The following is a 26,240-nucleotide window of genomic DNA, read 5'->3' as shown; positions in this document are numbered from 1 at the left end:
GGATGGCCGAGAAGAAAGGGGATGGCCGAGGAGAGATGGGGGGTGCAGCTTCCTATCTCCCGCCTGGATCACTAGCGGGGATATGGGTGACCTGGCACAGCTGCTGAAAGTTTGGCGGCTGTATGCCTGGGCAGACTACAAGGAACAGAAGGGGAGGTGCGCAGTGCGGATCAAAGCACGAAAACGCCAAAGGGGAAAGGGGATGGCCGAGAAGAAAGGGGATGGCCGAGGAGAGATGGGGGGTGCAGCTTCCTATCTCCCGCCTGGATCACTAGCGGGGATATGGGTGACCTGGCACAGCTGCTGAAAGTTTGGCGGCTGTATGCCTGGGCAGACTACAAGGAACAGAAGGGGAGGTGCGCAGTGCAGTGTAGGTGGAACAAAGATGAGCCACTCATATTGGGAGACAGAGCGCACACGAGGCGTACTGATCTTCCAGGAGTAACAGGTTTCACCCCAGATCACACTACTGCAATGGAGCAACAAGACGGAGGGATTAAACAAGACGGAGGGAGAGAAGGGGAGGGGGGAGGAGAAATGCGACACGGCGGGCAGGGGAGGGGGCGGAGCGGGGAGAGGGTGTTAAAGCAGCCGAGAGAAGGGGAGGGGGGAGGAGAAATGCGACACGGCGGGCAGGGGAGGGGGCGGGGCGGGGAGAGGGTGTTAAAGCAGCCGAGAGAAGGGGAGGGGGGAGGAGAAATGCGACACGGCGGGCAGGGGAGGGGGCGGAGCGGGGAGAGGGTGTTAAAGCAGCCGGCTGAGGGAACTGATGTGCACGCGCTTTTAAGCTCAATGCACATGCGCATTGAGCTTAAAAGTCACGGGCACTGCAAGGAATCGCCACGATTCCTTGCAAGTTAGTTAAAGACTGTTTAAGCCCCAATAGTCTCGCAAGCTCGATGCGCATGCGCATCGACAGGCGAGACCTAAAAACTACGAAAACTATTTTTAGGATATTAAAGTTACAAAATATCTCCCCAAAAAATTCTAAATGACTGAAAAAAACATAGGTTTAATGAACATTATAATTTGAAATTAGCATTTAAGAAACCTTTGAAATTCACTGTAAAAACCATAGGTTTCAGGGACGTTCTAGTTAGTTGGGCATTTCTCTCGTACAAAACCATAGAAATGTTCCCGTTATAGTTAGTTCAGCGGACTATACCTCGCTCCCCCGCAATGCACTGCTGATGACGTTACATATTACATCATTCATGCCATGGTCAGTGACATCACTATAACGTCCCTGAAACCTATGGTTTTTTCAGTGAATACATACATATATTTAGCTTTACCACTTTTACAGAGTTTGTGCCTACACCACGCATGCCTTTGCGTTGTAATGGCAGGCGTGGTAAAGGCATATGTGGAGTGAAAGTTTGCGGGGTGATTGTATCGCGTTGTAACACCACTTGCGCTGAAAAAAATGTGGGGTGATGGATGCGGGGTGATGACTTGCGGGAAAACAACATATATTCATTCTGATAAGCATTGCATTATCAGTAACACTACTGTAATCAAATCAAAGTACATTTACAGTTGCAATTCAAACTATTTACAAACTGCATTACTACTGTAAAGTATTTATTGCTTACCTGTTCCAGGTTTGCTTGGATCTAGAAAATAAAATAGCTAAAAGAATATTTTTATACAAAAACTATTGGTCTGAAGTTCAGTCTGAGTGTGTGAATGCATTTGCTTAATGTGTGTACAACAAATGCTAACACTGTCCTCTGATAAAGCCTTACTGCTCGACCACACTACCACAAATAGAGAGTGAGGTGCTATCTACTTTACCTCTGCCTACCTTTTGGGTTACACTGGACTCTGTGCACACTATACCTCACTTTGTTATAGTATATACAGAGCCAGCTTCCTACATCTATATTTCTGAAATATGGATGGGTAGTCACAATGGGAGAAGCGTATCTAATGGATATGGATGATTCTGAGCGCTTTCCGGCTTCAGATACTGGAGCCACGCGTCTGGATGATACCAATAATAGGAGGAGGGCACTTGTGCAATTAGATAATAAAGATAGAGATCAGGTACGCCCAATCCACCACGTGCATATGGCAGGGTAAGGGTGGACCATCCTATACTGGGTGGCGTCCCGCCAATATCAGTCGAATTAGTGTGCTTCGGAGGCCCTCAAAGAATGGGTTGATGAGTACGATAGGAATATTTAAAAACAAATATAAGAATCGGGGGAGTACTACCATTTTAATTAACCAGATCCTGCCGGCCATGGATAAGGGTAGTTTAATCAATTTATCGACCAGTGTGTTAAATTTATCAAGCACAGGGCCATAGTTCAATCGAATGACTTCCGCACTCTGTTGGTGCAGATATATACCAAGGTATCGAGGGGGGTCGGACCACCACCTGAGAGGGAAGTCCAATGACCCCCGAAATGTTGCATCGGTCATGGGGAATATTTCTGATTTTGTCCAATTGATCTTGAGTCCAAATAGTGCTCCGAAGCAGATCATCTTATCCAATATCGTCCACATATAGGGACGCCAGTAGCAGGCCTCACTGGTATCCTAGTCCACTCGATAAATGCTGTTCTTGTAGACATCACACAAGGGGATCCATTGCAATACTAAACAATAAAGGGGACAGGGGGCATCCCTGTCTGGTACCCCGATGCAGGGAAAATTGTTCTTTAATTGTGCCATTCACCCTCAGTCACACAGTTGGAGCAGAGTATAGTAAGCGGATCAAATTACAAAATCCCAAGGGGCAATCAAGCTTACTCAGCGTAGCAAATAAAAACGGCCACTCTAGTGAATCCAATGCTTTCTCAGCTGCCGCAGGGAGACTGGGTTCGATTTGGTTAAGGACTGAGATCACAGTACGTAGGTTTACAAAAGTGTACCAGCCAGCTACAAACCCTGTTTGATACGGGTATATAATTGTGCTCATTAATAATGATAGTCGCGTTGCCAATACCTTGGCTAATATTTTATTATCATGGTTTAGAAGGGATAACGGACGATAGGAGGAGCATTGTTCTAGCGGTTTGCCAGGTTTCAACAGAAGGGCAATGAGGGCCTCCTGCATTGTCAGGGGCAGCACCATATAGGACAAGGCCTCCGCGTATACCTCCAATAAGTATGGAACTAACTCGTCTTTATATGTTTTATAAAACGCACCCGTGAAGCCATCCAGCCCCTGGTGCACACGTGCCACTCAGATCTGCAATGTCCTCACAATTGATAGACACAGCCAGGAATTCCTGCAGTCCCCTCTCCTTCCAGACCATTGCTATTTCTGCGTGATAGTCTGAAATGATACCTATGTTAGCTGTAGTCTTTGATGGATATAAGGTAGTGTAATATTGCATGAATGCATTAGTTATGTCTTTCGGTTCTGTTACTTCTGAACCATGGTCATAATGAAGTGAGGAAATCATTACTGCCTGGTATGGGGTGTAATGCATTGACTAATGTGCGCCCCAGCCTTTCACCCTCGCCATAAATTCTGGATCTGCCATATTTACTCATGTACATCACTTCTATAAGGGAGAGCTCATGAAACTCCTGCATAAGAGCTACTCGTGTCCCTAAATAACTATCTCGATCTTGTGCACCTGCTCTCGATTCTAATGCCTTTAAAGCCGTCTCAGTGCGTTCCAGATCACGGCGGAGAGAGCAAAGGATTCCGGAATGCTTTGCTATACAGACTCCTCTTATGAATGCCTTTAAGGCATCTCGCAGCGTCGACAGTTGTTGCACTGACCCAACATTATGTTGAAAAAATTCATTTATGGCCTCACGGACCCCAGTGCGGAACACCTCATCTAACAGGATGGTTGTGGGGAAGCGCCAGGGTGGGTGCTGCGGAATAGTGTCTGTCATTATCATAGTAACACTGGGGAATGACTGGAGAGTGTTCTGGGCAAATGTGAAATGTCAACAAGTACATGGGCTAGGTCAGGGGTGAGGAACAAATAATCTATACGGGACCAGGTGCCATGGGGTGCTGAATAGAATGTGTATTCTCTGGCGCCTGGGTGCTTAAGACGCCATGCGTCTGATAACAACTAGGATTGGATAAGCTCAGATAGCGTGCGCAGGGAATGCAGTTTCGTGACATGGCCGGGCCTGTTGTATCAAGTGTTTGGGTCATGAACAACTCAGGGGCTTCTGTATTCGGTGCGTAGATGTAAATTAGCATGGGCATAATGCCCAGTGTACCCGCTACTATCAAATAGCGGCCTGTAGGGTCCACCACAACTTCTCTTGTGACAAAGGGTATCGTCATATGCATTAGAATACATACCCCCCTAGAGTAAGTGCTGTAACTCGCGAAGAACCTGTGCGCGCCCCGAGCTGAGGTAAATTGAGGCGTGCTGCTGGGTGCACAGTGTGTCAACTGGAGGAATGCCCATTTCATACCATGCCTAGCTAAATAGGATAATAACTGTTGGCCCTTGCGAGGGTGAGACAGGCCATGCACATTTCAAGATATCCATTTTAACGAAGGAACGGTGGTTATTGTGTTGGGTGTAGACATGCGATATCGGAGTTAGGGGCCTATTATGATTGCGGAATTTCCGCATCTTCCGGGCCGGCGGAAGCCACCGCCGGCCCGGAGGATGCGGAAAAACCGCAGCGGACCCACCAAAGACCCACCGCCACATTAGGATGGCTGGTGGGTCCTGGTTTCCGTCCGCCTCTTTTCCGCCGCGGTTGGCTTACAACCGCGGCGGAAAAGCTCTAATATGGTGGCGGTGTCTCTCAGACACCGTCCGCCATATTAGGATTGCTGCCAAGATATACTTTTCCGCGGCGGGTTTACCGCCGTTGAAAAGCATACGGATCTTCACTGCAGGGGCCCGTTGCGGGCCCCCTAGGTGAAGGGGGGGTGGGGAGGTGCACATGGGGGGTACCTATGGTACCCCCCTGCATTTGTATGCAGAAAGCGGCAGGCACCGTGCGGTGCCTGCCACTTTCTACATACAAATGCAATGCGTGCATTTTTAACATTGCTGCGGGTGCAGCTTGAAGCTGCACCCGCCGCAATGTTAAAAATAGAGGATGTGACCGCCAGGATGGCGGTCACATCCTAATAGCACAGGAGGGAACGCCGCAGCCCATGCGGACGTTCCCTCATCCTTGGTGATCGCGGACGGACTCAAGTCCGTCCGCGATCATAATCGGCCCCTTAGTACGGATAAGGGAGCAGGCCATAGTTGTGAAATCGCTGGTAGTGACTATAACACCCGGAGGGAGTACAATGCGTAAGCCATGAACAGTGTAAAGAAAAAGATCATTCTGTAGGGCAATTTATGAGACAATAAACCATATAATCTTGAACATCCCGAAACCCCCCTCCCACTTACAACAGATGCGGAATTGCTGCCATAGGATCCCAACTTTCCAATCCCTAGTGGAAAACCAATAAAACAATGACCGAGTCATCCGCAGGGGAGGACAACGCCCAGGAAGATGCCCCATTCCGCTCGTGGGTATGCATGCAACAGTGAGGCTCATTCAACAGATTTAGTGTACCATTCAACACACTACCATGATAGCAAAGCCTGGGATAGTTGACAAAGAAAAACGTTCAGCGTAATATTTTCCATATTTCGTAAACCTGTTGGGAAGTACCCACCACCTTCACCACGTGGGAGGCTGGATCTGCTCCGGTAGTCCCTGCATGCGAATCTCCTGAGCAGCTGGATGTCACTCGGAGAAAGGATGTGCCAGGGAGAGAGCGCCACCCGTCACAGCGGTGGCTCTTACAGAGCTTCGTAGCCTCGTCTGCTGTTTCAAAGATGTGACTTTTACCCTGATAATGTACGCGAAGCCGCGCTGCGTAAAGCATCGAGTACTTGATATTCGCCTCTGGCACAACTCGTTTGACTTCTGTACATTTACCACGTGCCTCTTGCACTATTGGAGTGAAGTCTGGATAAAACATTGGCTTCATATCTTGAAAGTGGATTGTTCCTTTTTCATGGGCAAGTCGCGGCACTGTGTTCAGGTTCTGTTAATTTAGTGGCTTGGCGATAATCAATCGAGGCGCGGTTCCTGGGGCCGGGCCGGGACCCTTCCAAAAGCAAACAAAGTAGTGAAGGACCTTATACCAAATAGAGGAAAAAGAAGGGTCTCAACGTAATATCACATGCGTCCTCCCAAGGAGAACGGTTCTTGGAGCTGTAGAAAATAAATGCCTCAGAACGGCACAGATTTAAATGGCCAAAGGCCACACTAATTTGTGATTGTGGTAAAAAAGCAGTCTTAAGGGCCTTTTAATGAATAGTCCTTGGTGTTCTCCCCTCCCCTTCCATCCTTCCTCGTGTATGTTATTAGGCTGTGAACATCTGACACTTCTATGTTACTTTCAGTAGGAGGAGTTGGTGTGTTTAAATTACAATTAGTGTAGAGTCTTGCTTTACCATTAAATTTACAATGAAAATGGGCTGTCTAGTTGCTATTCTCTCGGATAGACGCTCAGCCACAAGATATATGGTTGGGGATTACAAATAAGTGGAGATGTGTAACAAAAGTTGTCTTTAAGATGTCTTAACTTGAGTGTATCCTTTGCAAATGGCGACATATCTGATCATGACTGCTGTATCTCGTCTAGCATGGGCACTCGTCAGGACACTACGCAACTTCCCAGAAGGACCAACAAGTTAAGAAAACAAAGTCAAGGGAGTATGATGAATACAGTAACTACAGCGATGAGCAGTTTGGAAACTACTTTGAAGATGAAGAGGACGATTTTGCTGATCAGCTTAATCAATACAGACAAGCAAAAGAAACAACAAATAATGTTCCAGGCCCTCCTTATACTAATCAATCAGCGAAGAAGCAGTGTATGAAAGGAGTACAGCAAGGTATGTCTTGTTTATTTAATGGAGTGCAGTGAAAATCTTTTTTCTTTGATTTTCAAGAGCGAATGTTATAACCTTTGACATTAACGTATGTGGTTGTCCTGTGTATCTCTTACCTTGGTAGTCTCTTCTCTGGTACCTCAACCTGAATAATTTATTTGTCATCATGACATCGTCCTTCATTTTCCAACCTCTCCAAGTTGCCTGGCAGTTGGGGAAGGACCCCAAAGGTGTTTGTTTTTGTATACAATTATTTCTAGACTTTGATGTATCCGTGTTTAACTCTTAGCAGTAAGGACCCTCTAGTAAGTATTAAAACATTTGTAAGAATCCAAGTTAATGCCCTATACCTTGGTCCCTATTTACCGCTCTGTTTTAAATGTTACACAATGTTGATGTTTTAGGAATGCTTGATGAAGACTGTCAGGCGTGAATGGAGGGGGAGGAAAGGTTGCATAGGAGTTCTTAATATTCAAATTGTGCTTGCTCTTTTCAGCAAGGTGCTTTTTAGATCTCTAGGGTACATGAGCACCGTGGATGACGCGTTGATGAAACAACCCCGAATTGATGCAAAGTGTTTACCGTATATGTTGTAAAGATGCAAAATGGCTTAAGTGAAAGGCACGCTGTGCCTTGTGTGCACTCCACATGTGCTTCAACAGTTCCTGGAGTAGAGCTTTGCACCACATGCGTCACAAAGTTGTGCCAGTTGTACTACACAGGTGGAATTAGCCGGGTGTAGGATCATTACCCATTCAGAGGTTGCACTTGCTGTGTACTTGAAAGGTGATCTTTGTATGTCATGTAAGGCCACCAACTGCATGCATAGATACAGGTTGTGTACTGGTGTATCACAGGAAAAATATCAGTGAGGTGCAGCTGGTGACTGTATTTGAATTTATAACGTACAGGTGAATGGTGTGCCCAGTGTGTCCTACACAGATGTACAAACACATAGCAACTGACTTTACGCTTACTTTTTTAGAATGGTGACCAGGAACTTTTTTTTTTTAAATTAAAGAGATGTCTTCATCTGGGAAAACTTTTGTTTTTTCAGTCTTAGGCATGCATTTTTAGATTGCTCAATTATGTAAGGATCAAGGTGACCTTGTTTGCTGCTCCATCGCAGCTAGTTTCATATTTTCTTCCTGCAAATGCTTTGTCCATTTATTTGATGAGTTTAATACTCCGAAAGTATTTTAAGCTATACATGAATGCCAGTGGTGTTTCATTTCAAGTGTCTGTTTCAGTGTACAGGCATTGGCTCATATGCCTCAGTGTGGCACCTCCATTCTAGTTCTTATTTCCTGTGAAAGGATCAGCTTTGACCATAAGCATGATTTGCGTTCAAAAGATTCTTCTATTCATGGAACTATGGATTTGTGTGTCTAGTTGGGATCATTGATTTACTGCGTTGAAATGATTGCTTAAAATATGATCTGCATCAAATCACCATTTCTACTTTTAGGATTCACTGATCAGAAATGGATGGGAACAATTCTTTCACAGTCCTAAGTCCCATGATATCGAAACATTTCGCCGAATTGAAGTTGAAATTATGTGATCTATTTGAGATCTAATAAGAAATCAGGGGAATCTAAAGGTCAGGCATCACCGAACTACATTGATGAGAGACCGTCTAGTACCTGGTTATTTGCCTACACAGTACTGTAGTATAGTGCCTACACAGTAGTGTAGTATAGAAAACTAAGAATCGCTTTACAGCTGCATTATCTGTCATTTACCCAGATGTATAGACACATGGCTCCCATTTCGAGGGGTGTTTCAATACACTTAGGTCTTGAAGATCTCTCAGTTAAATTGAGCTGTTCCTTTTCATATTTACATAAAATTACGTCTATTTTTACATCTCTTTCTGTGATTCAGACATCACTTGGAACCTTTAAAATAAAACATTCATGTTCAATATTTATCCAGTATTGCGGTATCTTTCCTAGATTCACAGGCTTGAATTCCCCTTTGTCGAAGTGAGAGTCCCACGGTAATATAAATAAAGCAGTAATTAAAGAACTTCCATATGCTATCATGGAGGAAACCATGCATGTAATAGCCTATCTACCTCCTTTTCTAAGAAAGACCAAACTTTAATGGAACCAATCAGTAACCAGCACCATCTAAAACCCTCCTAAGAGAGGCTGAATCCTTCAGATTTTCACCTCAAGTCGTGTGTGAAGGGAGTCTCCCTTAGCTCTGCTTAGTTCTTCAACATTTCTCTCCGCTAAGTCTCATTTTTCATACTGGACAATGTCTGATAGGAAAAGGACTATTTCGCCCTTGTAAATCCTGTGGGAATAAAAGGGTTCATATTGATGATGCCCACAAGGATTGCACCTATTGCCTCTGTCCTCATCATGAGGCAAAACAATGTAAAATCTGCTGCACCTTTTCATCTAAGACTCTTAGAGATCGAGAGGGCAAACTATTGTTGTGGCTGAAGAAAGACACAAGGAGCGTCTTCTGATGAGAGCAACACTTCCTATAAATCCCATCAGATGCCCAGGTCGCCTGAGGGTCAGCCTGAGGAGGTCAAGAAACACCCTAAAACTTCTCATTGGAACAAGGAAACTCGAGAAAAGGAGAAAGAACCTAAAGTCTCCTCAGAGCTAGTCTTATCACTTCATACTGGAACTTCTAAGGCAAAACTGAAATCTTCAGGATCTTCCAGGCATAAATCCTGCCACAGATCCTTGTCAGCGTCCGTTTCACCGTTGATGCCTGTTTCTACAGCAACACCGACGACTACTCTCTCGTTGTCGAGACCGTTGACGGCGCCTACGACATCAACGGCCAGTATCAACGCCCGATACCGTCCACACTGTCCTTACCATGGACGAAGTCGTCAGTGACGAGGTTGCCATTGTCTACCCTGGCGACGGCGACAATGACACCATTGCCATTGGTGACGACACCATTGCCATTGGTGACAACACCATTGCCATTGGTGACAACACCATTGGCGACGACACCATTGACGACGACACCATTGCCGACGACACCATTGCCAACAGCATTGCCATTGACGACACTGTTGCCATTGACGAAACTGTTGCCATTGACGACACTGTTGCCATTGACGACACTGTTGCCATTGACGACGGCTCCACTGTCGACGGCGACACCATTACCAGCGACGAAGTCACTGCATATGCAGTCCACACCATCCAGATTGTCCAGAACATTGCTGCGGCCTGAATTCCAGTCACCAGGCAAGATTTCGTCTTTACTACCTAGTCATCTTCTAAACACCGAAGAAACGGATGATGACAGTCCCTTTGGCACTGCTCATAGTCCTTCTGAACTTAATGTCAAGTGTCTGGAGGAGGATGAGGACGGTTATGACGAGAAGCAGTACTACCAACACTATACAGTTTCTCCTACACAATATCTGCATTTTAGATATTATATTGATCCTTCAAGGCAAGAACCTGCTCAATTACCTAATTCTTTAATACAAGACTTACATGCCATGCTCACGGACTACAGAAAACTTTTCCCTCCCCAAGAGGAACACATTACTGTGCAGCCGTCTCCATCAGCACCTACTGTAGCACCGCTTACACCTATACTGCCTCCTCCTGCTACTCCTAGGATGACGCCTCTTCTCATCATCCCTGTTCCTCCTAGAGAAGATCTATCCTCTCCTGAAGAAGAGCCTGAAGAGGTAGAAATGCACGATCGACCTCCACCCACTGTTGAATACCTGCACCATCCCCTCCTCCTTGTCGTCCTTCGGACTCCCCTCCAGAGGACATTGGAGGTTTTCATAATTTGATGGACAGGGCTGTGTTCAGATTTCATCTACCCACATTAGTCAAGGAATCATATTGTTTCCTTTATGACTTTAAAGAACAATCTAGGAAATCGGTAAGATCTATACCTATTATAGACCATATCTGGCAGGAAGGACTTAAAGTAATGAAATCACAGGCCACTGTAGTGCTGGCATTTCCAAGATTAGGTTTTGGAAAAGGGGGTGGTGATGGACAGAGTTTCTGAATGATGCAGAATACTCCTACCAAGTCAAGAGATCATGGTTTTAATCCATCACCGTTTTTTAGCTCACTGCACCATCCCAGCTCAGACCCTGGCTATATGCAAATTAGTCTGTTCCTGTCCCAGAGCATGATGGGAACAGGGCAAACCAAACTACCAAGCCAATTCTTATACTGGGAAGGAAACAAGCTTCCGGGGACCGGTTTCTGGCATCACAGCCTTCGTCGGCCCGGCTTGCTTGAATCCTGATGGTGCAATGAGCAAGGGACTCACGTCTGAGTATACCCTCCCACACATAGTGTGGATAAAATCGATTTTGGAAAAGGGGGTGGTGATGGACCGAGTTTCTGAATGATGCAGAATACTCCTACCAAGTCAAGAGATCATGGTTTTAATCCATCACCGTTTTTGTAGCTCACTGCACCATTCCAGCTCAGAACCTGGCTATATGCAAATTAGTCTGTTCCTGTCCCAGAGCATGATGGGAACAGGGCAAACCAAACTACCAAGCCAATTCTTATACTGGGAAGGAAACAAGCTTCCGGGGACCGGTTTCTGGCATCACAACCTTCGTCGGCCCGGCTTGCTTGAATCCTGATGGTGCAATGAGCAAGGGACTCACGTCTGAGTATACCCTCCCACACATAGTGTGGATAAAATCGATTTTGGAAAAGGGGGTGGTGATGGACAGAGTTTCTGAATGATGCAGAATACTCCTACCAAGTCAAGAGATCATGGTTTTAATCCATCACCGTTTTTTAGCTCACTGCACCATCCCAGCTCAGAACCTGGCTATATGCAAATTAGGCTGTTCCTGTCCCAGAGCATGATGGGAACAGGGCAAACCAAACTACCAAGCCAATTCTTATACTGGGAAGGAAACAAGCTTCCGGGGACCGGTTTCTGGCATCACAGCCTTCGTCGGCCCGGCTTGCTTGAATCCTGATGGTGCAATGAGCAAGGGACTCACGTCTGAGTATACCCTCCCACACATAGTGTGGATAAAATCGATTTTGGAAAAGGGGGTGGTGATGGACAGAGTTTCTGAATGATGCAGAATACTCCTACCAAGTCAAGAGATCATGGTTTTAATCCATCACCGTTTTTTTAGCTCACTGCACCATCCCAGCTCAGAACCTGGCTATATGCAAATTAGTCTGTTCCTGTCCCAGAGCATGATGGGAACAGGGCAAACCAAACTACCAAGCCAATTCTTATACTGGGAAGGAAACAAGCTTCCGGGGACCGGTTTCTGTCATCACAGCCTTCGTCGGCCCGGCTTGCTTGAATCCTGATGGTGCAATGAGCAAGGGACTCACGTCTGAGTATACCCTCCCACACATAGTGTGGATAAAATCGATTTTGGAAAAGGGGGTGGTGATGGACAGAGTTTCTGAATGATGCAGAATACTCCTACCAAGTCAAGAGATCATGGTTTTAATCCATCACCATTTTTAGCTCACTGCACCATCCCAGCTCAGAACCTGGCTATATGCAAATTAGTCTGTTCCTGTCCCAGAGCATGATGGGAACAGGGCAAACCAAACTACCAAGCCAATTCTTATACTGGGAAGGAAACAAGCTTCCGGGGACCGGTTTCTGGCATCGCAACCTTCGTCGGCCCGGCTTGCTTGAATCCTGATGGTGCAATGAGCAAGGGACTCACGTCTGAGTATACCCTCCCACACATAGTGTGGATAAAATCGATTTTGGAAAAGGGGGTGGTGATGGACAGAGTTTCTGAATGATGCAGAATACTCCTACCAAGTCAAGAGATCATGGTTTTAATCCATCACCGTTTTTTAGCTCACTGCACCATCCCAGCTCAGAACCTGGCTATATGCAAATTAGTCTGTTCCTGTCCCAGAGCATGATGGGAACAGGGCAAACCAAACTACCAAGCCAATTCTTATACTGGGAAGGAAACAAGCTTCCGGGGACCGGTTTCTGGCATCACAGCCTTCGTCGGCCCGGCTTGCTTGAATCCTGATGGTGCAATGAGCAAGGGACTCACGTCTGAGTATACCCTCCCACACATAGTGTGGATAAAATCGATTTTGGAAAAGGGGGTGGTGATGGACAGAGTTTCTGAATGATGCAGAATACTCCTACCAAGTCAAGAGATCATGGTTTTAATCCATCACCGTTTTTTAGCTCACTGCACCATCCCAGCTCAGAACCTGGCTATATGCAAATTAGTCTGTTCCTGTCCCAGAGCATGATGGGAACAGGGCAAACCAAACTACCAAGCCAATTCTTATACTGGGAAGGAAACAAGCTTCCGGGGACCGGTTTCTGGCATCACAGCCTTCGTCGGCCCGGCTTGCTTGAATCCTGATGGTGCAATGAGCAAGGGACTCGCGTCTGAGTATACCCTCCCACACATAGTGTGGATAAAATCGATTTTGGAAAAGGGGGTGGTGATGGACAGAGTTTCTGAATGATGCAGAATACTCCTACCAAGTCAAGAGATCATGGTTTTAATCCATCACCGTTTTTTAGCTCACTGCACCATCCCAGCTCAGAACCTGGCTATATGCAAATTAGTCTGTTCCTGTCCCAGAGCATGATGGGAACAGGGCAAACCAAACTACCAAGCCAATTCTTATACTGGGAAGGAAACAAGCTTCCGGGGACCGGTTTCTGGCATCACAGCCTTCGTCGGCCCGGCTTGCTTGAATCCTGATGGTGCAATGAGCAAGGGACTCACGTCTGAGTATACCCTCCCACACATAGTGTGGATAAAATCGATTTTGGAAAAGGGGGTGGTGATGGACAGAGTTTCTGAATGATGCAGAATACTCCTACCAAGTCAAGAGATCATGGTTTTAATCCATCACCGTTTTTTAGCTCACTGCACCATCCCAGCTCAGAACCTGGCTATATGCAAATTAGTCTGTTCCTGTCCCAGAGCATGATGGGAACAGGGCAAACCAAACTACCAAGCCAATTCTTATACTGGGAAGGAAACAAGCTTCCGGGGACCGGTTTCTGGCATCACAGCCTTCGTCGGCCCGGCTTGCTTGAATCCTGATGGTGCAATGAGCAAGGGACTCGCGTCTGAGTATACCCTCCCACACATAGTGTGGATAAAATCGATTTTGGAAAAGGGGGTGGTGATGGACAGAGTTTCTGAATGATGCAGAATACTCCTACCAAGTCAAGAGATCATGGTTTTAATCCATCACCGCTTTTTAGCTCACTGCACCATCCCAGCTCAGAACCTGGCTATATGCAAATTAGTCTGTTCCTGTCCCAGAGCATGATGGGAACAGGGCAAACTAAACTACCAAGCCAATTCTTATACTGGGAAGGAAACAAGCTTCCGGGGACCGGTTTCTGGCATCACAGCCTTCGTCGGCCCGGCTTGCTTGAATCCTGATGGTGCAATGAGCAAGGGACTCACGTCTGAGTATACCCTCCCACACATAGTGTGGATAAAATCGATTTTGGAAAAGGGGGTGGTGATGGACAGAGTTTCTGAATGATGCAGAATACTCCTACCAAGTCAAGAGATCATGGTTTTAATCCATCACCGTTTTTTAGCTAACTGCACCATCCCAGCTCAGAACCTGGCTATATGCAAATTAGTCTGTTCATGTCACAGAGCATGATGGGAACAGGGCAAACCAAACTACCAAGCCAATTCTTATACTGGGAAGGAAACAAGCTTCCGGGGACCGGTTTCTGGCATCACAGCCTTCGTCGGCCCGGCTTGCTTGAATCCTGATGGTGCAATGAGCAAGGTACTCACGTCTGAGTATACCCTCCCACACATAGGGGCCGATTAGGATGGCGGACGGACTTGCGTCCGTCCACCACCCCAGAGGTGGAGGGACCGTCCGCAGGGGCAGCGGCGGTCCCTCCGTGCAAATCAGGATGTGACCGCCACCCTGGAGGTCACATCCTGTATGTTTTAACATTGCGGCGGGTGCTGCTTGAAGCAGCACCCGCCGCAATGTTAAAACTGCATGTTTTACATTTACATGCACAAAGCGGCAGGCACCGCGCGGTGCCTGCCGCTTTGTGCATGTAAATGTTGGGGGGTACCATAGGTACCCCCCATGTGCACCCCCCACCCCCCGACACCCTGGGGGCCCGCAACGGGCCCCCAAAAGCCAAAGTCCACATGCTTTTCCACGGCGGAAAAGCCGCCGCGGAAAAGCATGTGTTTGTGCAAATCCTGATTTGGTTGACGGTGTCTTGCAGACACCATCACCAAATATCCCTCCTTACACCGCGGATCAGTGGCGGACGGACCTGCCGTCCGCCGCTGGTCCACACGCACTCCCACCGCAATCCTGATCTGGCGGTGGGTCTTCCAAGTCACTGCGGCGGATAATCCGCATACTCCGGGCCGGCGGTGGCTTCCGCCGGCCCGGAGTATGCGGATTATCCGCTATCATAATGAGCCCCATAGTGTGGATAAAATCGATTTTGGAAAAGGGGGTGGTGATGGACAGAGTTTCCAAGATTAGGTAAATACAGAGCGCCCGAGGATTCCCATGCATGCCTTACTTGTCATCTGAAACCAGACTCTGTGATTTCCCAAGCTGCTCAGAGAAGATAAAATAATCCTTCCACCCATCACATCTCCACCGTCCAAGGAAGGAAGCTGTTTGGATTCCATTGGTAAGAGCTTCTCGTCCATGTCTGCAATCTCTATCAGGGCTGCTAATGCACTAGCCATTCTAGTCTGCTATAATTGGCAAATGTGGTCTGATATCAGAGCCATGCTGGAGTTTATACCGGAGGAAAATAAACTGGAATTTCGTAAGGTCCTGGCTGAGGGAGCGCGCCCAGCGGCCAAAATTATAGACTGTGCCATTAACATAGCCACAACAGGTTTTCGTTAACTAGCTGGTTCAGCTGTTTTAAGATGCCAAGGATGGCTTAGGGCAACGTCCTTTGTCCAGAAGTGCAATCAAAGATACTGGACATGGTGTATGACGGAGACAGTCTATTTGGAATACCTATAGACTAAGCTCTACTAGCCTTAAAAAGGGATACAGAGACAGCCAAAGCATTAGGTACCCTACAGTATCGTAAAGTGCCCTTTGGGGTGCATGAGGATGTTGATTTTCAGGCTATCAAGGTACTTTCCAGGGCACCCAAAACGATTAGTCCTTATAGCCACAATATCGTCAGGGCTACCAGCAGCAACACTATCGACAGCCAACAACAGCTGGTTTCTCCTGGCAAGGCTCACACAGGAAATGAACATCACAAGCATGCGACTCAGGTCGCAAGCAGTGACCACATCTGGGTACCAGTTACTGCTCACACCAACCCCCCACCCCCTCCCCAACTAGTACGAACGTTTTCAGTCATATCCATCAATGGCGTAATATTACAACGGTGAGATGGGTCTTGAATCTCATATCTTATGGCCACACTCTAGAATACATCCAGCGCCCCCCACACACTCCACCCCCCTCATCTTCACTTACTCATACTGGAAGCAAATATTATGCTACTGAAAGGGGCAATAGAGAGGGTTCCAGTAGCACAAAGAATAAAAGGCTTTTACTCCCGCTTCTTCCCGACACTCAAGAAATCGGGAGAGTGGAGACATATTGTAGACCTCAGACAGCTGAACAAATTCCCCAAAAACCAGACCTTCAGAATGGTTGCACTCTCCGACATACTTCGGCACCTCAGCAGCGGGGATTACATGACATCACACGATTTAGAGGATTCTTATTTCCATGTTCCTATACACCCCAAACACAAAAGGCTCCTCCAATTCACAGTGGCTGGTAGGCACTATCAGTTCTGAGTCTTACCTTTGGGCCTCAAATCTGCTCCGTGGATTTTCACCATGGACTGGCCCCAGTGGCAGCCGCCTTGTGGAACCAGGGTCACAGAATATTTCCATATTTAGACGATTGGCTCCTGAAAGCTCCATTGGCTCGTCTAACTGCTGCAGCTACAAGAGATTGCATAGATCTGTTCCGCAAATTAGGCCTTTCTATAAACCAACGAAAATCATCGGTTTTTCCAAGTCGGACAATAACGTTCCTAGGGGCTGACTTAGACACCATTCAGAGCAAAGCATTCCTTTCGCAAGAAGTCAGGAATGGTTGCAAACCTTGTCTGTTAGTGTATCAAAAAAAAGTGCACCTCTGTGAGGACATACAAATTTCTTCTGGGCATGCTCTTCTGAGCAATCAACCTAGTGCCTCTAGCTCGCCTGCATATGAGGCTTTGGCAAGAGGAACTCCACTGTCAATGGATTCAAACTACGGGATCTTTCGATGTGATAAATATCTCCTCACGCATGAGAGAGGCGTTTGGATGGTGGACTTTGAAGTCACACCTCTCGCAGGGCATCTCCTTTTTGCCTTTGACCCTGAAATTCATAGTCACCATCGATGCTTGCATGGAAGGTTGGGAAGGTCATCTTTAAGACCTTCAGATTAAGGGAAAATGGTCCTCGTCCCTGCGTCAGATGCATATTAACAGGCAGGAGTTGAAGGCCAGTTTTCTCTCCCTGCAGGCTTTCCATCCTCGGAATAGGGGTTCATCGGTTTTGGTCTGTACTGACAACACCACAAGCATGTTTTATGTCAACAATCAAGGAGGAACCAAATCTCTTACTCTCTCTCAGGATGCCCAGCAGCTCTGGAGCTGGCTCGCATTTCACAGGATATCGCTAACAACGGAACATGTTTCAGTGCTTCTGAATACTCTTGCAGACACCCTCAGTAGAACCAAAGGCAACTGCCGGGAGTGGGAGCTCTAACAAGACCAACAGGACAGGATTTTTTCACATTGGGGGAAACCATAGCTGGACTTGTTTGCGACCCACACCAATTCCAAATGCCAGTTTTTAGCAAGCAGATTCCCTCTCCCAAACTCTCAGGGAATACTCTTTCAATGCCTTGGTCAGGAATATATGCTTACTCCTTTCCTCCCATTCCACTGATACCCAAGGTCATTACGAAAATGAAAATGGAGCACTGCTGCCTCCCAGATGGCACAGACAGAACTGGTCCACGAAGCTTCTCCTCCTCTCGGAAGCCCAGCCCATCCGTCTGCTCCCGACACCAACAACAAAGGTCAGATGTGTCATCCGTAGCCAGCATCTCTTTGTTTGCACGTGTGGCTCCTGAATTATTTGAATTTAAGGATTTGACTATTGTACAAGAGTGGGAAGACATTATCGCCAGATCTCGTACAGATAGCATCAACAAGACACACATACTAAAATGGAAGCGGTTCTGCCTTTGGTGTCTGCAAAGCAAGGCACATCCTTATCGCTCTGCTCCAGAGCAAATCCTACCATACTTACTGACTTTGGTCTGATCTGGTATACTCTTCAATTAAGGTTCATCTCACAGCTATCTGTAGATATAGGCACTGCCTGAAATGTCTATCTCTTTGCTCTACCTGAGCAATTCATGAAAGGGCTGTTTCTTACTTGTCCACCCGTTCAAGCTCCACCCCCTGAGTGGCACTTAAATGTTGTCTTATCACAATTGATGAAACAACCCTTTGAGCCCATCCATAAGGCTGAAATCAAGTTCCTGACGTGGAAAGTAGCTCTCTTGCTCATCCTAACATCAACTAGAAGGGTTAGCGAAATACAAGCTTTACCTATAAAACATTCTTTCCTTCGTTTTACAGACAAAATGGTTATCCTCTGGACGAATCCCAAATTAATCCGTACGGTTCCTTTGCAGTTCCACTTGAACAAACCTGTCACTCTCAGTACTTTCTTTCCAGGATCCTTCTACACCGGCGGAACCAACACTACACACTCCAGACATCAAGAAGTATCTTAAATTCTATCTGCAAAAGACTAAGTCTGTCCGCAAGACCGATCAAAAGGTCGTCAGGGCACTGTGATTTCTAAAGCTACTATCGCAAGATGGTTAGCAGTCACAATTCAGTTTTGCCACGATAAGGCAGGCAAACCTTTGTCGAGGACAGTTAAAATGCACTCCACAAGGGCAGTCTCTACATCGGCTGCCATGTTCGCTGGGGTGCCATACGAAAAAATCTGCAAAGCTGCGACGTGGAAAACTGTGCATACGTTCACACAGCACTACTGCCTGAATTCGACACAGAGAGCTGATGCGGACATGGGACAGGCATTACTACATCATTTATTTCAGTAAGTTGAGCCACTTTAATTAGAGGATTTCTTTTTGTTGTCAGTATTGATCTGCATCTGTAAATGTATCTTTATTGCTTATAAAAGTAGGTATACTTGTTCAAGCTGACAATAGAGGTGTTTATTTCGCGTCAACGCCTTTATATGCATTTATTTTTAGACCAACACTTTCACAAGATACTCCTTTTATGAATATATTTAGAAATATTATTGGCAATACCCGCCATCCACTCAGGGTGCTTATTTCTTTTACATTACTGCTTGCTATTCTGATTCAAGCATTTGAATCTATGAAACATACCCCAATACTGGAAAAGAAATGTTACTTACCTGTAACTGCAGTTATCCAGTATTGATATCTTTCATTGATTCACATACAAATCACCCTCTTCCCCAGAAAGGCTCCCCTTACACTTCAGTATTAATATCCACCGGTGTGCTCGAAAATCTGAGGGATTCAGCTTCTTGGGAAGGTTCTAGAGGGTGCTGGTTACTTATTGTTGTATTAAAGAATGGTCGTTTTTTAAAAAAGAAGGTAGATAGGGTATTAAATACATGGCTGCCTCCATGATAGCCTATGGAAGTTCTTTAATTAGTGCTTTATTTATATTACCGTGGGACTCCCACGTCGATGACGGGGAATGATTCAAGCATGTGAATCTATGAAAGATACCAATGCTGGATAACTGCAGGTACAGGTAAGTAACTTATTTCTTATTGTGACACTTTGACAAAGCAACAACAATTTCAGTTCAACAATTGTAATAACAATTAAAGAAATCTCTAAATATTGTAACGTTTCAGTCACAAGCATATTTAGATTGATCTATTTGCTTACATAATTTAGATCTGTTTTCGATACAGACGTTTGGTAATCTTTTTGTTAGATGTGTTAGTTGCCTGTAGACTTCCTCTGCATCTTTGCAGTAGGTTGTGCTTTAACCACCCAATACAGTGCATTTAGTCAATTTAAGTGCTGTACTTTGACTCAAGCAATAGCTGGTTCTAAAAACTATAGCTCAAAAATGTAAGCCTTGTAATGTTACAAAGCTGCTGACACCTATGTTTGAGCATGTGGCTAAAATCTGGAATTTGATTAATGTCCTTTGTCAGAAATGATTCAGCCCAGAAGAAGTTCACATTATGCTCACAACGTCAACCACGTCCTGTGTGGAACACAAATATTTTTGGACAAACCTGTGTTCATATTTACGCATCAGTAAAGAGGTGTGGAATTTGATAAAATACCTAGTTTTCCAGTGAACAAGATGCTTCAGAAGTCTTATTTGTTCAGTAAAAAATTCCACTTGTCCCATTTGAAGCCTTATAGTGATGTGACACATTAGAGCAGCTTTCTCATATCAGAGCTCTTGTGATAGTGTCTCTGATTATGCCAGTACTTGTAGTATGTCAGGTATTAGAGCCTAGCAAGGCTCCAATTATGCTACATGTCTGATTATACAAGCCTCTGGACATACCAGTAATTTGTTTATTTCAAATCTTTGAAATTAATATGCTTTACATTTCAAAAGGTCTATTAATTTATGGTATCTGTACAGACTAGTTTATTTCTCGTGAAAGGGGTCTCAATATGCCAGCATTTTAATGAAGCTTGACTGCTGATTACAGCAGATTTCTGGATATGTCATCATTATATTTGAGCCATTTCTATTTCTTTCTTACTTTACTGTCTGAGAAAGTGCCTTGTGAAATTCTCTGGCAAAGTAGTAGTTTTCAACATTCACTTGATCTCACAAATCTTACAGTTAATAAACCCAGATTAAAATAGTGGTCCAGTGCGTGTGGCCAACTGAGACTCGAAGATGATACCCACAGTCTGACCGTCTCCCCATGACCACATTGTGTAATTCTTGGACATTTAACTTCAACTCACTGTGTTCCATTTCCCTTGTTTGTCCTATCTGAGAATGTACCAAGCTCTGTATCAAACACTGGATATTTACTCTGGAGATTTAGTGTACCTCTGAAAGCTTTGTCAGAGTCAAAATACTGTGGGCTCAATTCTCAAAGCTATGGACTCCTGGAAGTGTGGCTTAGATGCAGAAAAATTGGGTTTGCAGTCCTAAAAGGATTTACTCCCATGAAGATTTTAGTGTGAGCAAATCTAGTCGCAGGGGCTGAAATGCCATGAGATTTTGTGTGCAAACAAAGTGTTGACGTTTTTTTTTATTTCTTTATTGAGCATTTCAAACTAACATCAACAATGTCTGCACATCGCATTTGTTAAATGAGTGAAAAAATAAAGTTCTACCACCCTACCATACTATTTGGAAATATAACATTCCATTCCAAATATTTCACATTATTAATATGCTTCAGTCGGAGGGCACTAGTCATCAGGACACTCTAGGCATCAGATAGGACAGAGACATGTATAAATTGATGTGTATGCTGAGCTGTATTTCAGTCCGACTCATCATGCTCTATAGATGACAGGTAGACCCAGAAGGGGACCCAGAAGTCTTTGGGGTGTGAGGTCAGGGGTTGCTGCTGTACATAGCCCTCTCCTACTTTTTCACAACACATACTCTTTAACCATCCAGCAGCTGTGAAGGGACAAGCACTTCCCCATCATAGTGCCAACTCTCTTTTAGCCAAAAGCAGCACCATGGATACCAACCTAAGAGCGCAGCATGGCACCTCAAGGGTATATCCCAATAATGCCATTTATGGACTAGGTGCAAGGTCTGCGTCCGTCATAGCTGAGATCCGTTTGAACACTGTCGCCCAGTAACCATATACTACAGAGCAAGTCTAGGCGAGGTGTGCAAGTCAGTTTCTGTGTCGTGGCACTTAGTACAGGCATCAGATCTGGTGTGGTGAAACTTAGCGATATCAGATGGGGATATATAATATTGATGTAAACATTTTAAATGTAACAATTTGGGGCGTTGACAGATAGAAATGCGCTACACCTGTGTGCAGCAGTATGCCCACATTTTGTCAGTGATTTACTTGGGATGAATTTTGTCGCCCAAACCTCACGCACTCTATTGGTAGTGTCTAGTTTTAGTGCAAGACGGGATCTATATAGTCTAGAGTTCATACGTCCTCCCTCAGTAGTCGAGATTGTCAGAGTAAGTGGGGTAAAATCCTTGGGGCGAGAGGGGATAAGAAGGGAGGAGCGATCGTAACGTTTTGAACAGTAATTGGTCCATGTATGGAATATCCCTGTGCCATGGTCCCTTCAAAAGGGGTGTAACATGTCCATCAGGGAAGTGCGTTGGACCAATTTCTCCCTAGCGAGCTGGAGCCAAGGGTTGTCATGCAGCAATATTGCGTTAGATTAGAGAGGGCCACTCCCCAATATACAGCGTATACGCGCAAATGCCCTACAGGTAGTGGACACTGTGTGTATGTCTGTATTGATGAGTGGGATTCCCTTGGGTAGAATCTGGGTGTGCCTGATTCCGTCAAGAATCGTTCTTTCAGTGCGCAGATGGAGTACTCGAGCGTCAGGACGGCACCAGCGGTACGTGTAATGGCATTGAGCGCAAGATAATATAAATATAAGTCAGGGACACCTAGGCCCCCACACTCGGGTGGGAGAGTAAGTGTATCCCAAAGAATACGTGGACGAGTTCCAGCCCATATTAATCACTTAAGGGTTACCCCTAAGTGTTGAAAAAGTGCTGTGTTAAGGTAATAGGAATATTAGTGAAGAGGTAAAGAAAGCGAGGCAGGACTACCATTTTTATATTGGAACTCGCCCAGCTATTGACAACGGAAGTTTTATCCAGCGCTCCACCTGTGTACTGAGGTCCGACAGAGCTGGCCCATAATTTCATTGCAGTACCGGCTCCTTCTCTCTATGGATGTGGATGCCTATGTATTAAGTTCCGTCAGGCGCCCACTTAAACAGGAGCTCAGCAGGGGGAGGAGGCGTCCCGTTCTTTACCGGAAACAGCTCTGATTTGGCCCTATTTATAAGGAGGCCCGAGAGGTTACCAAATCGGGCTATCTTCGCATGAGAGGGGGTAGGTTGAGGTGAGGGTTGCGATGAACAGTAAAATGTCTGCATAGAGTGATAATAGTAGAGCCCCATGGGAGAGTTGGAACCCGCGCTGCAAGTGGCGCTCCTGCATTACCCGGAACAGAGGATCCATTGTCATTATAAATAAACGGGTGGATAATGGGTACCCTTGCCAAGAACCGCGCAATATCTGGTATGCATTCGATATAGCACCGTTCACTCAAATGCCGGTCGTCAGATTAAAATATAGTAGCATAATTAATAATATGAACTGGAGTTAAATACCCAGTTTGCCTAGCACTATCCGGAGAAATGGTCCCTCAAGGGAGTCGAAAGCCTTCTCTGCGACGAGAAATGCCTCTGCAGCCGGAACAGCAGGAGATATTTTATTAAGCACGGCGAAAATAGTACAGAGATTCAAGGAGGTAGACCGATGTGGAACGAACCCAGACTGTGCAGAGGAGACGAGCTGCTCCATTAGCAAGGCTAATGGGTTGCTAGTGCCTTGGCCAAAATGTTTTAATCTAAATTTAACCGTGATAGTGGGCGATATGATGCAAAATTACCAGGATCTTTAACGGTTTTCAGCAGCAAGGTGAGGACTGCTTTCCGTAGCGTGGGGGGGTAAAGTGCCGACCGGCATGGCCTTGTTTTATAATGCCAACAATCTCAGGTTGTTGCTTATACGCTTTATACATTGCCCCAGTTAGTCTTTCGAGCCCAGGTGCTTCTGAGCCTTCTAGAGTGTCAATAGCTTGGGTCACTTCCTCTAGGGTGAATGGCTCAGCGAAGAATTGTCTCTGACCATCTTCAAGCCCTACCATGGCAACATCCGCCAGGCATGCCGAGAGTGTCTCGGGTCATTAGTTACCTGGGAGGAGCACCATTTTTGGTAGTAAGTGTGAGAGAGTGCCCTCTTTCTTGCATGGGTATGCCCCCACTTTTTGCTGAATTGCTGATGTACTTTGACTGAGTGTGCTCTGGGCTCCTGCCAACCAGGTGCCCAGGGCCTCTGTTCCTTCCCTAAAACTGTGTTGAAACTAAAACCCAATTGGCATCTCTGGCCACCTGTCAGCCCCTAGTAAATGGTACCCAAAGGTACCCAGGGCATGGTGACCAGAGAAGATCCTTTAGGGCTATAGCACTTATTGTGCCACCCTTAGGGGCCCTGCACCCTGACACCCACACACTTCCTTTGTTTAGTTTTGTACGTAGACACTCAGCCATCAGAGAGTGGACATGGCACACATTCTTGTGTGCCATGCCCACAAGCTCACTGCCATCCATCAGTAACCACTCTACATGAGTGCCCTATGCCAGTAGTGTGGGCACAGGTGCATGAGCCCTGTGCCCCTATAGTACCCAGGCCATTCCTAGGCACTGTAAGTGCAGTGCTGCCATTAAGAGCATATGGTGCTGGGAGGTCGTCATTACGAACTCCACTGCACCATGATGGCTCCACTGATGACTGAGAAGTTTGATATCAAACTTCTCAGCACATTAAACCCGCACTGATGCCAATATGGGGTTTAATGTAGAATGCACCATAGGGCATCTTAGAGATGCCCTCTGAACACCTAACCTACAATCCACGTCTGGACTTAGAGGCTGCCACACAGCAGGCATGTTGCTGGACCCCTGGGTGGAGAGCCCCCGCTCTCCTGGGCCTGCAACAATGCACATCCTGGGCGAGGTGCTAGGTCTCCTCCCCCAGGATGGGCAGGGGAAGCTTCAAAGGCATACTGCCTTTGTGAGCTTCTCCAGGCCACTTGCTGTACTGTGCAACTGGCCCCCACCGGTTCTGACCCCCACTCTGGCAGGAAGAACAGCGGGAAACCCTAAGTGAGGAAAGGGGGTGTGCCAGCCTATGCCAACCCCACCCCTCAGGTGGGAGAGGCTAGGTGAAGCACAACTCCGGGCTCCGGCTATCTTGAAGATAGGGAGCCCTGCCCAATCACAGCTAGGCTCCTGCCCCCCCTCCCACAGGAAAGAAGCAGGCTAGGGGTTGTACCCACCCCAAGGCAGGGACCCATTGGTCCCTGCCCTTGCCCTACCTGTAACGCCCGTAAATTTAGTATTTAGGGACACCCTGAACCTTTCTTCCTCAGATCCCGATCACAACAACAAGAAGACCAAGAAACAAGAAGACCTGTCGTGCAGCTGCTAACAAAAGGAAGACGTCCACTGACTTGGCCCCAGAACCCTACAGGCCTGTTGATCCTTGAACCTGCTCCTGTGAAACTCCGGCGTCTCCTGCGGACAGCAACCTCGACAACCCCTGAGGACCTGCCTGCCTTGAACCTTCCAAGAGACTGGGACTCCCACGAGCAGTGTTTCTGCTCAAACAGCAATACCCCTGGTGCCAGCCAGGAACCACGAATCCAGTCCACTCTGCACCCGCCAAGCCCGGCCTGTGCCTGAGTGACCCAAGACCACGAGGACGTCCCCCCGGCGACTGGGACCGGAAGTCCAGTGCCCAAAGACCCTCCTTGACTAACCAGACGACGCCTGCAGCCTCAGTACCAGGGACCCCTCCAACCGCGGCCAGCTGAGGGTAAGATTTCCTGACACCAAAAGACACCCCTGCACCCAGCGGCCCCCTGTGCCCTCCTTTGGGGTACCTACCTCTTCTCCAAGATCCCAACTTACCTCTTGAAGTGGTGGTCGTACCTGAAGAATCTCCGTCCCCGAGTCTGCAGCCTTTGTTCCCTTTTTAACTTTCCCATTGGATAAAATTGAGCGCCTGACTGCTCAAAAGCACCCTGCACCCAGCCGCCCGAGTGCCGCTGGAAGTGCAACAACTACTCTACTCTACTTCCCCACTTGCCCTGAGTAAGTGACCAGAAGCCCAGCTCCGACAGCCGCGTGGCCTGCTTGCTTGCAGCCACCAACCAAAGGCCCCCTACCCTCCCTTGGATTGCATTGGGCCTACTCTCTCTGCACCCGGCTGCCCCAGTGCCGCTAAGGGTGTAACTACTGTACCTTTCCGACCCTGGGAGACCCCTGAGTCAATGCCCAGGACCTTAACTCCACCAGTCGAGTACTTGCATAAAAGCCCATAACTCACTTTCCTTCCATAGGTTAACAGTGACTGGTTTTCACTTGAAATTTCTTTTAAGTGTGGAGTTTTGAAACTTTACAATATTCATCTAAAATAAGCTGAATAAAGAGAGACACCAGTACTGTACCTTTTAGCCCAGTACTGAACCGCAAAAGTAATCTAACTGTACTTACCGGTTACCTGCATTTTCTTCCATAGGAA

At 46.5% G+C, this 26,240-nt stretch overlaps 1 protein-coding gene across 3 annotated transcripts in view; it reads left to right on the top strand.

Moving 5' to 3' along the window:
* ZC3H6 (zinc finger CCCH-type containing 6) overlaps positions 1 to 26,240 on the top strand; it is a 462,846-nt gene that overhangs the window by 139,860 nt on the left and 296,746 nt on the right. For all 3 annotated transcript variants that reach the window (XM_078649281.1, XM_078649279.1, XM_078649278.1), the window contains one exon: positions 6,602 to 6,854. In XM_078649281.1, the coding sequence (XP_078505407.1) occupies positions 6,602 to 6,854 (253 nt within the window). The remainder of the gene's footprint in view (positions 1 to 6,601; positions 6,855 to 26,240) is intronic.

This window comes from Lissotriton helveticus, chromosome 6 (genome assembly GCF_964261635.1).
Source record: "Lissotriton helveticus chromosome 6, aLisHel1.1, whole genome shotgun sequence".
NCBI classification, from domain to species: Eukaryota; Metazoa; Chordata; class Amphibia; order Caudata; family Salamandridae; genus Lissotriton; species Lissotriton helveticus.
The sequence above is the reverse complement of the archived record's forward strand: the minus strand, read 5'-3'. Positions and strand labels throughout refer to the sequence as shown.